General features: G+C 61.9%; 1 protein-coding gene across 2 annotated transcripts; it reads right to left on the minus strand.

The window, feature by feature from the left end:
- Positions 1–2,683: 2,683 nt before the first annotated feature.
- On the minus strand, positions 2,684–10,194 carry LOC102456433 (keratin, type I cytoskeletal 19-like). Of its 2 annotated transcripts, none has more exons than XM_075911414.2 (9): positions 9,155–10,194; positions 8,446–8,574; positions 7,311–7,393; positions 6,248–6,404; positions 5,142–5,303; positions 4,770–4,895; positions 4,025–4,245; positions 3,450–3,487; positions 2,684–2,922 (listed from the first exon to the last, which is right to left on the minus strand). In XM_075911414.2, exons 1-9 carry the CDS (start codon positions 9,413–9,415, stop codon positions 2,813–2,815), a joined length of 1,287 nt encoding a protein of 428 aa, XP_075767529.2. In that variant the 5' UTR covers positions 9,416–10,194; the 3' UTR covers positions 2,684–2,812. The 2 variants fall into 2 exon arrangements, with proteins under 2 accessions (XP_075767529.2, XP_075767528.2); XM_075911413.2 differs by having other exon boundaries at positions 3,417–3,487; positions 9,155–10,188.
- Between the last annotated feature and the right edge of the window lie 2,495 nt (positions 10,195–12,689).

Raw genomic sequence — 12,689 nt, forward strand, 5'->3', positions numbered from 1 at the left:
CCCTTTTTTCTCCACTCACGCTCATCGGAAGAAGTGGGCTTGGCCCCCGAAAGCTCCGGATACTCTAGACAGCGTTGTTAGTCTCTGAGATGCCGCAAGACGACTGGTTGGTTTCTTAGGCTACGTCTACACTGGCCCCTCTTCCGTAAGGGGCATGTAAATTTCAGCAGTCGTCGTAGGGAAATCCGCGGGGGATTTAAATATCCCCCGCGGCATTTAAATAAAAATGTCCGCCGCTTTTTTCCGGCTTTTAAAAAAGCCGGAAAAGAGCGTCTAGACTGGCCCCGATCCTCCGGAAAAAGCGCCCTTTTCCGGAGGGTCTTATTCTTACTTTGAAGTAAGAATAAGAGCCTCCGGAAAAGGGCACTTTTTCCGGAGGATCGGGGCCAGTCTAGACGCTCTTTTCCGGCTTTTTTAAAAGCCGGAAAAAAGCGGCGGACATTTTTATTTAAATGCCGCGGGGGATATTTAAATCCCCCGCGGATTTCCCTACGACGACTATTGAAATTTACATGCCCCTTCCGGAAGAGGGGCCAGTGTAGACGTAGCCTTAGGGTTTACGGGGCTCTAAGCCGCACTGTTTAAGCTGGTATCCCGGCCCGATGGCAATTTTAGCATCTTCAGCACCACATGAGTGAAATATTTGTAAAGCAAATTTTAGACGAAGGCCCTGTCGGCTCACCCAGTAAATCCAGGAACTGACTGTGTAGACCGGGGGTTGGCACATGCCTATTAAACAGCTGCATTCCCCCTCGACTGGCTTTCGCTAGTTCCAGGTTCTGCTAATCGCTCGGGCAGGTTTTGTCACTTGCAAGTTACCTAGATGCTCTCCGGAGGACGCCGAGCCACAGAACAGGGATAGGACGAGGCGGGTGGGTGGGCATTAAGACCCAGGGGTGCCCCGTATGTTTGGGTGCCCTACGCAGCTGCGTATTCTGCGTCTGGGTAAGGCCTAGGCAGCCTGTCTCCGAACCACAGGCTGGGGATGCTGGTTCAGCCAATGCCCTGTTCGGATCGTCCCACTGGAGACCGGTGCTGACACCTCTCTGGCTGCCCTGACAGGCGCCCGTTCCGGCTGCCGTGTCATTAACACCCCGGTAACCCTGCAGCCCCGCGTGAGAGATTCACGTGCCCTGAGGCCCTTTCCTCCCACAGGCCCCCCAGGGCGTCCCGACCGACACCGGGGCCTGATTCCCAGCCTCAGAAAGGCCTCGTGCAGCCTGCGGCCGTTCCCTGGAGCTCAGCTCCGCCACAGGCAGCGGGGGGCTCACATCCCGAATGGGCGGCTGTCATGACTCTGACCCAAAGTGACTGTGGGTGCTCTGCTCTCCCCATCGCGGCCAGAGGGAATGAGGCCGGCTGGGCTGTCCGCTCCGGCCTGGGGTGCGGGGCATTGTCCCCTCCAAGGCAGGGGCGCGAGGAGCTGGGACTAGGCCAGGTGGCCCTTGGGTGGCTGTGTGCATACTTGGTCTGTGCTGACACCCAGTGGCCATGCCGGGAAGGTAACGCCCAGGCGGCGTCCTGGCTTTTAGCCTGCGCATCACTGGGCTTCTCAGTAGAAGCAGGTGGCAGGGAAAAGTGAACCAACCCCCCCCCTTGCACCGCGGCTAGGATATGGGGGGGCACTGCTGGGCCAAAGGCATCATCGCCCTATCACCAGCCCTCAAACGGCTCAAGCTCCAAGGGGACCTGGAGGGGGTGGGGGGTGACTGAGCACTGGAGCCGTGGCAAATAGGGCTGGAAAAGCGCCGTTTGGCACCTCCCCACGCAGGGCTGGGCCCAGCGGCCTAGATTCCCGCAGTCAGATCTCTGCTCCCTGTGACGGTGCGGACCAGCAGCCGGTCCCCATACTCTGCCCCCCCCCTTGCCCTGGCTGATGGTTAACCCTGACCCGTCCTGCCCTGCCTGGGGCTTGCTCACCAGGAGCTGCCTGTGCCGAGCTGTGCCCCACGTGCTCCCTCTCCCAGTCTCCTCCACCTGCCTCGCAGACATTTGGGGGCCCTGGGAACTGTCCGGCTCCACCTCCCCCAGGGCCAGGGCAGGGCCCGCTCCCAAAGCTGCTGCCGAACCGGGGCCACAAATACCAGCCAGGAACCCAGCTGGGCTCAGAGCCCCCTGGTCCAGGGGGTGATGGGTGAGCCAGGTAGCTGCTGCCCCCTAGTGCTTGCAGGCAGGACTGCTGGGATCTCTCCCTGGGACCTTGCCATACCCAGAGGGACGGGATCTCTTCTAGGGGCAGTGGCACTGCAACAATTTTTAGCGGGAGGGGTGCTGAGCTGCAGCCCCTCTCTTGCCCCAGGCTGGGGTTGGCTTCAGAGCCGTGGCTGCCGGGCCAATGGTCAGGGGCCCAGGGCCTGTTGGGGGGAGTGGGGACCAGGGGCAGGCAGAGCCATGCATGGAGGAGAGGGGGCAGGTGGGGCTGTACAGGAGGGAGCGGGGGCAGGTGGGGCTGTGCACGGGGGAGTGGAGGTAGGCAGGGCTGTGCACAGGGGAGCAGGGGCACATGGGGCCATGCACAGGAGAGTGGGGGCAGGTGGGGTCGTGCACAGGGGAGCAGGGGCACGTGGGGCTGTGCACAGGGATTGGTGCACTCGCCCTGGGCTGAGACCCTGGCTTCACTCACATGCTGGGTCTCCCTCAGGCCTCCCCCCAGACAGCCCCACACAACAGCCCCACGCTGGGCCCACGCTGCACCACTGGCTTTATTGGAATCCACGGCCACAGAAGAACAAGCAGGGGATCACTGGGGCCGGGCTAGCTGGGGCCTGACTGGTGGGAGGGATCCGCCTTCCTTTGCCTTTCCCCACACTCCTCAGACGGGATGCTCCACCTCCTCGGTGCGGGAGGACACCATCCTGCCCTCCAGCAGCTGCTCGATCACTGTAGTCACCCTCCTGGAGGTGGTGGAGCTGTTAGCAGCCTCTGGGGAAAGAAATAGGAACGTGGGGCTGGGGAAGGAACCGTGCGGCGGAGGCGGGGCAGAGGGAAATGGGGCGGGGCAGAGGGAAATGGGGCGGGACAGGGAATTGGAGCATCCAGTGGCGTGCACGGTGCCAGGCACCCCGTGGGTGCCCAGGCGGTGCAGGGTGTGCCTGGCTGGGAGCCCTGCCCCCCTTGGCATAGGCCGCCTCCAAGTTTGCCGCCGGTGCCCGTCTGCCTCAGGGCAGCAGCGACTGAGCTCAGGCTGTTCCTAAGGGCTCAATCCTGCCCTCTGTGGCCAGCTCTCCCCAGCGCCAGCGCTGCCCCTGGCCTCGGCGGGCAGCCCCTGCAGAGGAGCTGAGCCTGACTGGGCCACAGATGCCAGCCCCCGTCCCCCGCCAGCACCAAACTGCAGAGTTAGCGGGAGACTAAAGAGACGGGAGGGGTGGGGTGGGGAGATCCCGGGTGGGGAGGGCCCGGGTGACCTTCGGACTCACCCGCTGCTGAGGCAGGTGCCGTTCTCCGCTCACCTGCGGGCGTCTGTCTCACAGGGGAGTTGGCGTCAGATCTGCAGGGGAAAAGGACAGGACCCAGTTAAGCCGGAGGCAGCTGCCAGAAGCCCCCCTGGGATCAACCTCCCTCTGCTTGGGACCCCAGGCCAGGAGTCTCACCGGGGGGCCGGAACAGCAGGGAGCCTCCTGCACAGAGGCTGTTCTCAGCATGGAGGCAGCACGGCCTAGTGGTCGGGGCCTGGCCCGTCTGTCTCTGGGCTCCCCTGGCCAATCCCCACCCTTCATGGGTTCTTCAGTTTCTGCCTGAAGTTCCAAGCTGCTGTTGTGTCCACCCGTGGCCACTAGGGGGTGCTCTACATGACAGGTCACCATGCTCTCTCTCACCTGGGAAGAGCAGTTGCAATAGCCCCATTTCAAAGCTAGGGAGACTGAGGCAGAGAGCGAGCGTGAGGGATTTGCCCAAAGTCACACACTGAGGCAGTGCCGGTGGCGGAACTCAAGCGTCCCGGCTCCCAGCTCCCTGGCTCCTGACCCAGGCCACGCTGGCAGGGTCCCACCTGACCAGGCCTGAGGCCCCGGCACTAAGACCTGACCTGACGTCGCCATCCTCCAGGAGGCGCTGGTAGGTCGCAATTTCCATCTCCAGCCTGGTCTTCACATCCAGGAGCTGCTGGTGCTCCTCCGCCTGGTGCTGGGCCTCAGTTCTCAGCTGCATCAGCTCGGCCTCTGTCCCGGCAACATGCCCCCGCAGCTGCGCCAGCTTGGCCCCATAGCCAGCCTCCGCCTCAGCCAGTGTGCCCTGCAGAGCCGCTTTCTGAAAGCAAGGGCGGGATGTGCCCAGCTGCAGATCTGCGTGCGGGGGAGCAACACCCCGGTGTGCTCCTTAGAGCGAGGCCAATAGCTGACATCTCGGTTCGGCCAAACAACCGACGGGAGGGAACCGTCTCAGGCTGGCCCAAAGCAAACAGCTGTAGCCGCTTTGGGCCAGGTCTACAGCCATTGGGAGTCCCGCCTCCCGGCCCCGAATGGCTGATGGCCCGAGGGCATGGGCAGCGGGTGAAGGCCCAGCTGGGGAAGGCAAGCCCTAGCCCCGCCCCTTCTGTTTGAGGCCACGCCCCTTCTGCCTGAGGCCCCACCCCTTCAGCAACTTTTCCCTCTAGAGCCATACTTTGCCGGTTCCCAGCCTGATCCTTCCTGGCCACCTGGTGGGCCAGGGCTGTCATGTGGCAGCCCCAGTCCTAGTCTTCCCCAGTGGCCAGGGCACATAGGCAGTCTTGGGATGGCAGTGCCTCCCCTTGCCTGCACTGCCCACCGCCCATGCCCGAGGGCAGTACCCACCGTGCTGTGCAGGGTCTGCAGTTCAATCTCCATGCCCTGCACCACCCGCCGGAGCTCCGTGATCTTCGTCCTGGCCGCCTGGACGGCTTCCGCGCTGGTGGCCACCTCCTGGGCCACTGACTCGCACTGCACCAAAGGGAGGAGGCTCAGGGGTCTGGGTGCAGCCATCTCGTGGCTCAGGGCACATTTTGCCTCCTCTCTCGTATGGGAGGGGGATAGGTAGAGCAGGGAGGGGTGAGACACTGGGGTCAATGCAGCCCCGCCCCCGCCCCTCCACCATGTACTGGGATGCGACCCCATCGCCAACGCACGGGAGCCAGCAAACCGCCCGCCACGAGGAGGGCACAGACCACCTTGCTGAGAGGCCCCTACCTGCGCCACGTGCCAGGCCTCCGCCTCTCTGCGGCTCCTCTCAATGACGCCCTCGTACTGGTCCCGGATCTCGGCCAGCGTCTTCACCAGGTCCACGCCCGGCGCAGCATCCACCTCCACGCTGACCGTGCCTCCCAGGCGAGCCTGGCAGGTAGCCACTTCCTGGGGATGCAAAGGGGACCAGCCGCTGGTAGACGGGGCAGGAGGCGAGACTGGGGTGCGGTGCAGCTGGGCAGAACAGCGGGTCCTGTCCCGGGTGCAGGAGCTCAGAGGGAGGAGGTTAGATTGTCCCCAGGGGGAGGTTTGTCCAGGTCATGGACACAACAGCCCAGGCAGGGATGTAAAATCCCGTTTCATTGGTTAGCCCGTTAAACATATTGTTTAATCGGCTAACCGAGTCAAGGGAGGGGGGATGGGAGCCATCGCTGGGCTGGAGCGCACCCCTTCCCCCCCACCATAGGCAGGCAGGGCTGGCCTTACCATGAGGCGAACCGAGGCAGCCGGCTCAGGGGGGGAGCCACTAGGACCCAGAGTGTAGAAAATTGTGTCTGCTGCTGGTGCGTATGTAGGTAGCAGAGCAGCGCCAGGAGAGGAGGACAGGAAAGTGGCAGAATCGAGACCTTGCAAAGTTTTGGCCCAAGCAAAGGGGCCTGGGGGCGTCATTTGAGCTCCCCGCCTCAGGTGCCAAAATGTTGTGGGCCGGCCCTGCAGGCAGGGGCTGATCCGGACGACCGGAGCAGCCTCTTTCCACGGCAGGTGGGGAGCTGGTCCAGCTGCCACCAGTTCATCACCCCCCTAATCCCAGGTGGCAGGACTGGCAGAGCAAGCTGCCTCCAGGAGAGGCCCCGGGCTGGAGCAGAAGGGGCATGGGGCAGGCGCTGAGGTGTGCTTACCCCACTGGGTGTCGTGGGAGCCGGGGCTGGACTAACATGGGCTGCGGGGCAGGATCTGAGGCGCGTTTGCCCCGCTGAGTCACACACAGCCTGTCGGCCTCCCCTTCAGGCCTCCCCTTCAGGACTTTAAAGCCCCCCAAAGAAGCCAGCCCCCCCCCCCGGTGACCCTGCCCAGCCCTGGCAGCCCCGCTGGGGGCTCTGAAGGGACCGCACCTCCTTGTGGTTCTCCTGGAGCTGAGCCAGCTCCTCCTGCAGGCTTTCCACCTGCCCCCGCCGGCTGGCTCTGCTCAGGGCCAGCTCGTCCAGCACCTTGCGCAAGCCGCCGAGGTCGCTCTCCTCGCCCAGCCGCATGGCCAGCTCTGACTCGAACCTGTGCGAGAGGCGCGGGAGGCTACGTCTCAGCGGGGACCCGGCCGGCTGAGCACGGAACCACCCGCGGGCCCCTGCTGTGGGATCCTCCCGCCAACCCCTGGGCCTAGAGCGCACGGGCATCTGCAGCCAGGCAGGCATTCGCCTCAGCTGGGTTTCCAAGCAGCTGCCGTGGCCGCGAGGGAGCCCGTGTGGACAGCCCCCCTGGCCCAGGCAGCCTCCAGGCACTAGCGCCAAACAAATCAAATGCTACTTTTCCAATGGCTGGTAACCAGACCCCCAGGACCCAACCCCCTCCCCAAGGCCCTGCCCCCACTCCGCTTCCTCCCTGGAGGTTCCACCCCCTTCTTGTGCCTCTCTTCCCCAGCCTCAGCACAGCAGGATCTGGCGTGGATTAATAACCCGGGTCCTCTGTCCTCTCCCTGCCCAGCAGTAACGAGGCTTCTGGTGCCATTGGGGGTCACCAATGTCCCCTTTTCAGCCAGACTTTCCGGTTGAAAGCTGAGATTCCGTCAGACCTCAGTGGTACCCGGACACAGAAACCAAATCCCAGACAGGCGGCCGGCAACTCTAACTAAATCACGTCTTCTTTGCATGAGCAAATGTCTGTTTTAGAACATGCTTACATAACCGCCACAGGGAAGATTTGAACCAGGGACCTCTGGGGCCACTACCACTTGAGTTATGAAGCCAGCTGGCTCTCAGCTTAGGCCCTAGAGCTCCCTTGTTTTTAGCTCTTGCGGTCTGTGGTCTAAGTGCCGCTCCATGGGACTATGAACCACACTAGGTGTGGGGGTTACACTTGCAAATTTCTCAGGGGCAGTTTCAGAAGCTGCTGTGAGAACTCGGTGCTTAAAGAAAAAGGCCGAGAAGGAGCGGGGGCCGGGTTTCCCGTGAGGCTCCCTACTTCACTCTGAAGTCATCCGCGGCCAGCGTGGCATTATCAATCTGCAGGACCAGCTGGGCGTTGCTCACTGAAGCGGCCTGGATCTGCAGGAGAGAATGGGCGGCTAGTGGGTGCTTTGCAGCTTTCAGGTGTGTAACCATCATCGGCCAGGTGACCAGCGCCAGCGGATCTCAGAACAGAGGCTCTTCAAATCCCGTTGCCGTGGAAGGGAAAATATTAGCAGGAGGGTGGTGACCAGCGGCCATCACAACCCCCCACTCCAGTTGTCGGGGAAGGGGTCAGGCCAGCAGAGGCTGCTGCCTTGAGGTGCATAAATTCGTCACACTAGTACAAGCCATTGGTCTGTATTTCAGCAGAGCAATAGTGGAAGCTGCTGACTGTTCAGCTGCCATTAGTAGGGACCAGAGTCAACGCCCCTCTGCGATGAGTGGGCACAATTCACATCACTCAGACTGATTGGCCAGTGCTGAACCGGCTCAGGCTGGTATCTCTGCCGCAGCCACACCAGCATCCCAAGGGGAAGATTAGCATCCTAATGCTAAGGGCTGTGTGTGCTTTATAGGAAGGCTCACCAAGCCTCCACAGAGCTGCCCTGGGTATTCAGTAACAACATGAGGCTATTCCCAGAGGCATATGCCCACCAAAGTGCCCTGTAAGCTGTGCACTTGGGCAGCCATCCGGGGGGGGCAACCTAAGGCCAGGTGGCTGGATGTGACCCCCGGCTTGCCTGGATCCGGCCCCCAAGGCTTGGAGTTTCCCCTCAGCATTGGGGAGTCCACCCTGGTGCTCTGGGCCCCCCCACCATTCCCCACGGGGCTGCAGCACACAGAATCTACTAGCCTGCTTCTCACTTGTGTGCGGCCCCCCGACCCACTTTTCTATGGATCAGTGGCCCCCAGCCCAAAAAAGATTCCCCCTCCCCGCAGGAGAGAGCCAGATGCTCCCCAGCTGATTAGCCGAGCGCCCACAGCCGGCAGCAGGTGTTTCTACTGGTGGCGCACAGCCGCACATGCCTCAGTGCACAGAACAAAATTTATTCTTCACGTGGATGGACAAATTAGCGAGAACCTTGCGGCAAGGAGGGAAATGGAGCCACAAGTCAGTGCTAGGGGAAGGATTCAGGGAGGTGCAGTACCTGGGATCTGAGCTCCGCAATGGTGCTGAAGTAGCTACTGAGGTCTGGGCGCCCAGCCAGCGCCCTCTTGGCATAGACATCCCGGATCTGCTGCTCCAGCTGCTCGTTGGCTCCCTCTAGAGACCGCACCTGGCGGGGGGTGAAGGCCCAAGAGGATGGTGGCATGAAAGGCTCCGCGCCTGTCAGGACTTGCTTTCCCTGCGCTGGGCTCTTGTCGGGGACGGGCACTGATCATCCACAACCGGGGGGCGTGGCCCTGGGGCAGCTGGGCTGCAAATGCTTCGCTTGCGGCAGGTTTGTTTGTACCCATGGGGGGGCTGGGTTTCAAAGCGGCCTCCGGCCAGCCTCTGAGAACGCTCTAGGAGCCCAGATACCATGGTGACGGGCAGCCCAGCAAGAGAGATTTCTGCACCCACTGGCTTTGGCCAACCAGGCTCATGCACACTCCAAAGCCAGCTCTGCACATGCAGCTGGCAGTTGTAGGACCTGCTGGTCCGTGTGGCTGCTGCCCTGCCCCCCACCCCTCCCCCAGGGCCCTGTCTCAGCCGGCCTCTCGTTACTAGGATTAACAGGAGGAATTCTCTGCAGATGGCCCCTTCCCTAGAGCTGTGCCTGCTGGATTTGACCTTCTCTCCGGCTGAGCTGGGTGGCGTCAGACCCCCTAGTGCTGCCGCCCCCCAGCCGCGCCCCGGCAGGTGCCCACACTCACCTGCTCCAGGTAGGCAGCCAGGCGATCATTCAGGTTCTGCATGGCATCCTTCCCATTCATGCCCAGGAGGCCCATGTCCAAGGCCCCTCCTCCCAGCCCAAGCCAGTCTGTATTGGCACGGACAGAAAACAGGCGGCTGCTGGGGCTCTCAGGCCCTCCGCGGGGACTGAGCCCTCCCAGGACACCCCCCTGCAGCCCCACCACGCTGGCCCACCTCAGTCTGGGCCTCTGAGCAGCCCCAGAACAGGGTCGACTGGCCATGGTCTGGCTCACCGGGTGGCCCGCACCTCGCAGCCCAGATCCCTCCCTCTGCCGAGCGGCCAGGAGTCAGGCTGCACCAAACCCCCTGGGCAGTTCCCTTATATAGGGCGTGGAGGGGCTGAGCCGGGGCATCTGACCTTTCCCCTCCCGCCCCGGCAGCCGCGTTCACACGGACACCCGAGGGCGAAAGACACTTCCCCTGACTTGTTTTCTTCCCTTGTTCCAGCCCAACTTGCTCTACAGGGAGAGGCTGGAGGCCGGCGCCCGGGGTTCTGATCTGTGGCAGCCCCCCCCCTAGCTCTGCCGCTGGCTGTCGGGGAACGAAACGTGTCCCTGGGCGTCTCCAAAGCCTGCTCCGGGGCCGGCGGCGTGCTAGGGGACGTGGGCATAAAACGCCTGGCCGCATCTGCCCAGCGTTGCGGGTGCCAGGGAAAGCCTCCCTGAGCCACGCCCCCGGCTGGGTTGGAGCCCCCCGCCCTGGACGCACGGCCTGGCTCGCACAAAGCCACCCTGCGCCCGCTGAGCTCACTCAGGAGGGGATGACAGAGGCTTTGCGCACACGCCGCGTGCCCTGGCCCACCTGAGCAGAGACCTCGCCCGCCGGCACGTCCCTCCGCCGCCAGCTCTTGGCCCCTGCTCCGGCCGGCACGCGGGCGGCAGAGCAGGATGGCGCCTGTGGCGTGGTGTGACAGGGCGCTTGCCCTGCACTGGCCCTTTAAGGGAAAAACCCGGCTAGGAGCAAAGCTCCAGCTGAGGTAGTTCTAGCTGATGAGGGCCCAGCCCGGAGCTATATAAGGGGAACGGACAGCTGCTCTAGGAGAGAGCGGTGAGGGCTGACTGCTAGGGAAATAGCTGGTGTGGCAATTTCCCAGGCTTTAGTTCCTAAGAAAGAGCTCAGGGAGCTCTGAGAAAGAGAGGACTTTGGGATGTGAGCAGAGGGAATAACAACCTATCCCGGAAGGGGCTTGGACACTGGTGTGGGGCGTAGCCTCCCCAGAAATTGAAATTGGGGGGTGTTTGAATTTACATGGGAGGGGTGTCAGGGCTGATGAGGGGTGAGACCATGAAGGTCAAAGTGGGCTGTATGGCACCATAGTTCACAAAACCGGAGGGGTGTTGGGGAAATCTGGGGGGGTATACACCCCATGGGGGAGTGTAGGGAAATCCCTGTCTGCCGGAGGGCAGTGTCTGGAAGAGGATGTGAGGAGAAATGTGGGGGTGATACCACCTGGAGAAAGGCATCCAGCAAGGCAAGAAGAGCTAAATCCCAGGACAGCCAGCTGGTGGCACCGTGACGATGAGTCAGGCACCGTGACGGTGAGTCGGCCCCCCTCACATGCGGCTGGTGCTGCGATCCCGCAGCTGCACCCGCCTTGCGAGCAATGTGCTCTCAGCGTGCACGTGCGAAGAGGGGGAGCCGTGGCCTGCACCCTATGCAAGACCCACTGGAATAGGTGCCCTATGGAGGCGATGCTACGGAGGGTCTGGCGCACTCCAGCAAATACCAGTGTCAGACTGGGAGGCTGCCTGGGCAAGGTACCTACAGCTCCAGGAGCTCATCTGCTTTGCCAGGAATTCTCTATCTCCCCACCTCCACCCCCCACCCTCAGCACCTGGTGGGAACCTCTAGTGCACGGGTTCCCAAACTGGGAAGGAAACTGGGGAGGCATGAAGAAATTCCAGGGGAGGTGTGAGGTGACCCAGTGCTCCCCCCTCCCCCCCCATAAGTTTTGCTGCTATCTTTTTTTACCCTGGTTCAGTTCCTTTTTTGTTTTTGTTCAACAAGTTTTGCTGCAATGCGGGGGTGGGGGCGTGAGGGCGTCTCAAAATTAAAAAAGGGGGTGTGATGCCAAAAAGTTTGGGAACCACTGCCAGCGCGTGGGTCTGGGAGAACCCCGCAGGCCACTCGGATGCAATTTCTGTTCTTGGCGGCACAGGTTCTCGCCCTGTTGAATCTGTGTGCCTCTTCCCAGCAGGCAACACAGGCGACTCCCCTGCTCTCGGATCCCCCTTACTGCTTCATTCGAATGGGGCCGTCCACGAAGCGCCCAGCCAGTGCTGTGCGTGGGGGAGAGAGGAGAAAAGCTGGCCGGTGAACGCTGCTCGTTAGTCCAGATTTACCCAAGCCAAGTTTGTCTCGCCCTTTCCATCGGGAGCAGTCCAAGCGTTTTACAGAGGGTGGGATCATTAACCCCATCTTACTGGTGGGGAAACTGAGGCACAGGTCAGGGTGTGACTTGCAGGGGCCAATCTGGGGCAAGCACCCAGGCTCCTGAGTCTCCGGCAGTGCTCTAGCCCCGTGCCGGGTGACCAGCTTTGTTTATGCAGAACAGCTCTGCCTCCCAGTCTGTCGTGTCTCAGCCTACAGCAGGGCGTGGGGCCCAGTCAGCAGAGAAGGGGTTAATCTAGCCCGCGTAGGGTTGCCTCCAGCCAGTGCCCCTCCTGCATTCCTGGGGCGGCAGATGTAGTTCTGACAAGGTGAACCAGTGGGGCTGGTGCCTGGGGGTTGTTTCTGTGCTCAGGGATGGAGCTGTGGCCGGCACTGTCTGGTTCTGGTCCCGGATGGGATACTGAGGATCACGCACGTTGCCTGCCCTCAGGACCTGCCTGCACCGGTCTGGTGTGTACAGACCGCAAGTGGCCTGTGGCTCTTGCAGCCACATCCATCCGGGGACACGTACGAGCCCCGGAGCCAGCCAAGCCAGTTGCTCCAGCGGCCGCCACTGGCCAACGGCAGCAGCTGAGGAGATGGGGGGTGGCTGGACATTCGCAGAAGGGGACAAACTGTTTCTACAAAAATGCTAGTGGCAAGGGAGGCTTTGGGGGTTCATCCATTCACTGCTTCTAAAGCCGGACGGGAACCCTGCCCGACCTGCGGAACCGCCACAGGGCTTCCCCGAATTCCTGCCTGTCCCAACTACAGAAAACAGCCAATCTCAATCTAAAAACGGACAGAGAAGGAGAATCAACCCCCGCCCCTTGGATACGGTTCCAGGATTACTCCGGCCTTCCCTCCTCTCCCTGTTCTTCCCTCCCCCCCCCTTCCCATCATTAAAAATCGACAATTTATTTCCTGGCCAAATTTATTTAGCTTCAGCTTCCAGCTCAGGTTAAACTTTGTCTGCCAGCCTGAAGCCCATTACCAAAGATTCATTCCCCGGGTAGGTACCTTATGGGCTCTCTATTCAACCCTCATCCTGCTCTTGGTTAAACTACCCGCCTTGAGCTCCTGGAGGCTCTACCAAGCAGGCTTTTCTGCCCTTTACTTATTCTC

Source organism: Pelodiscus sinensis, chromosome 29 (genome assembly GCF_052426305.1).
Source record: "Pelodiscus sinensis isolate ZL-2025 chromosome 29, ASM5242630v1, whole genome shotgun sequence".
Classification (NCBI taxonomy): domain Eukaryota; kingdom Metazoa; phylum Chordata; order Testudines; family Trionychidae; genus Pelodiscus; species Pelodiscus sinensis.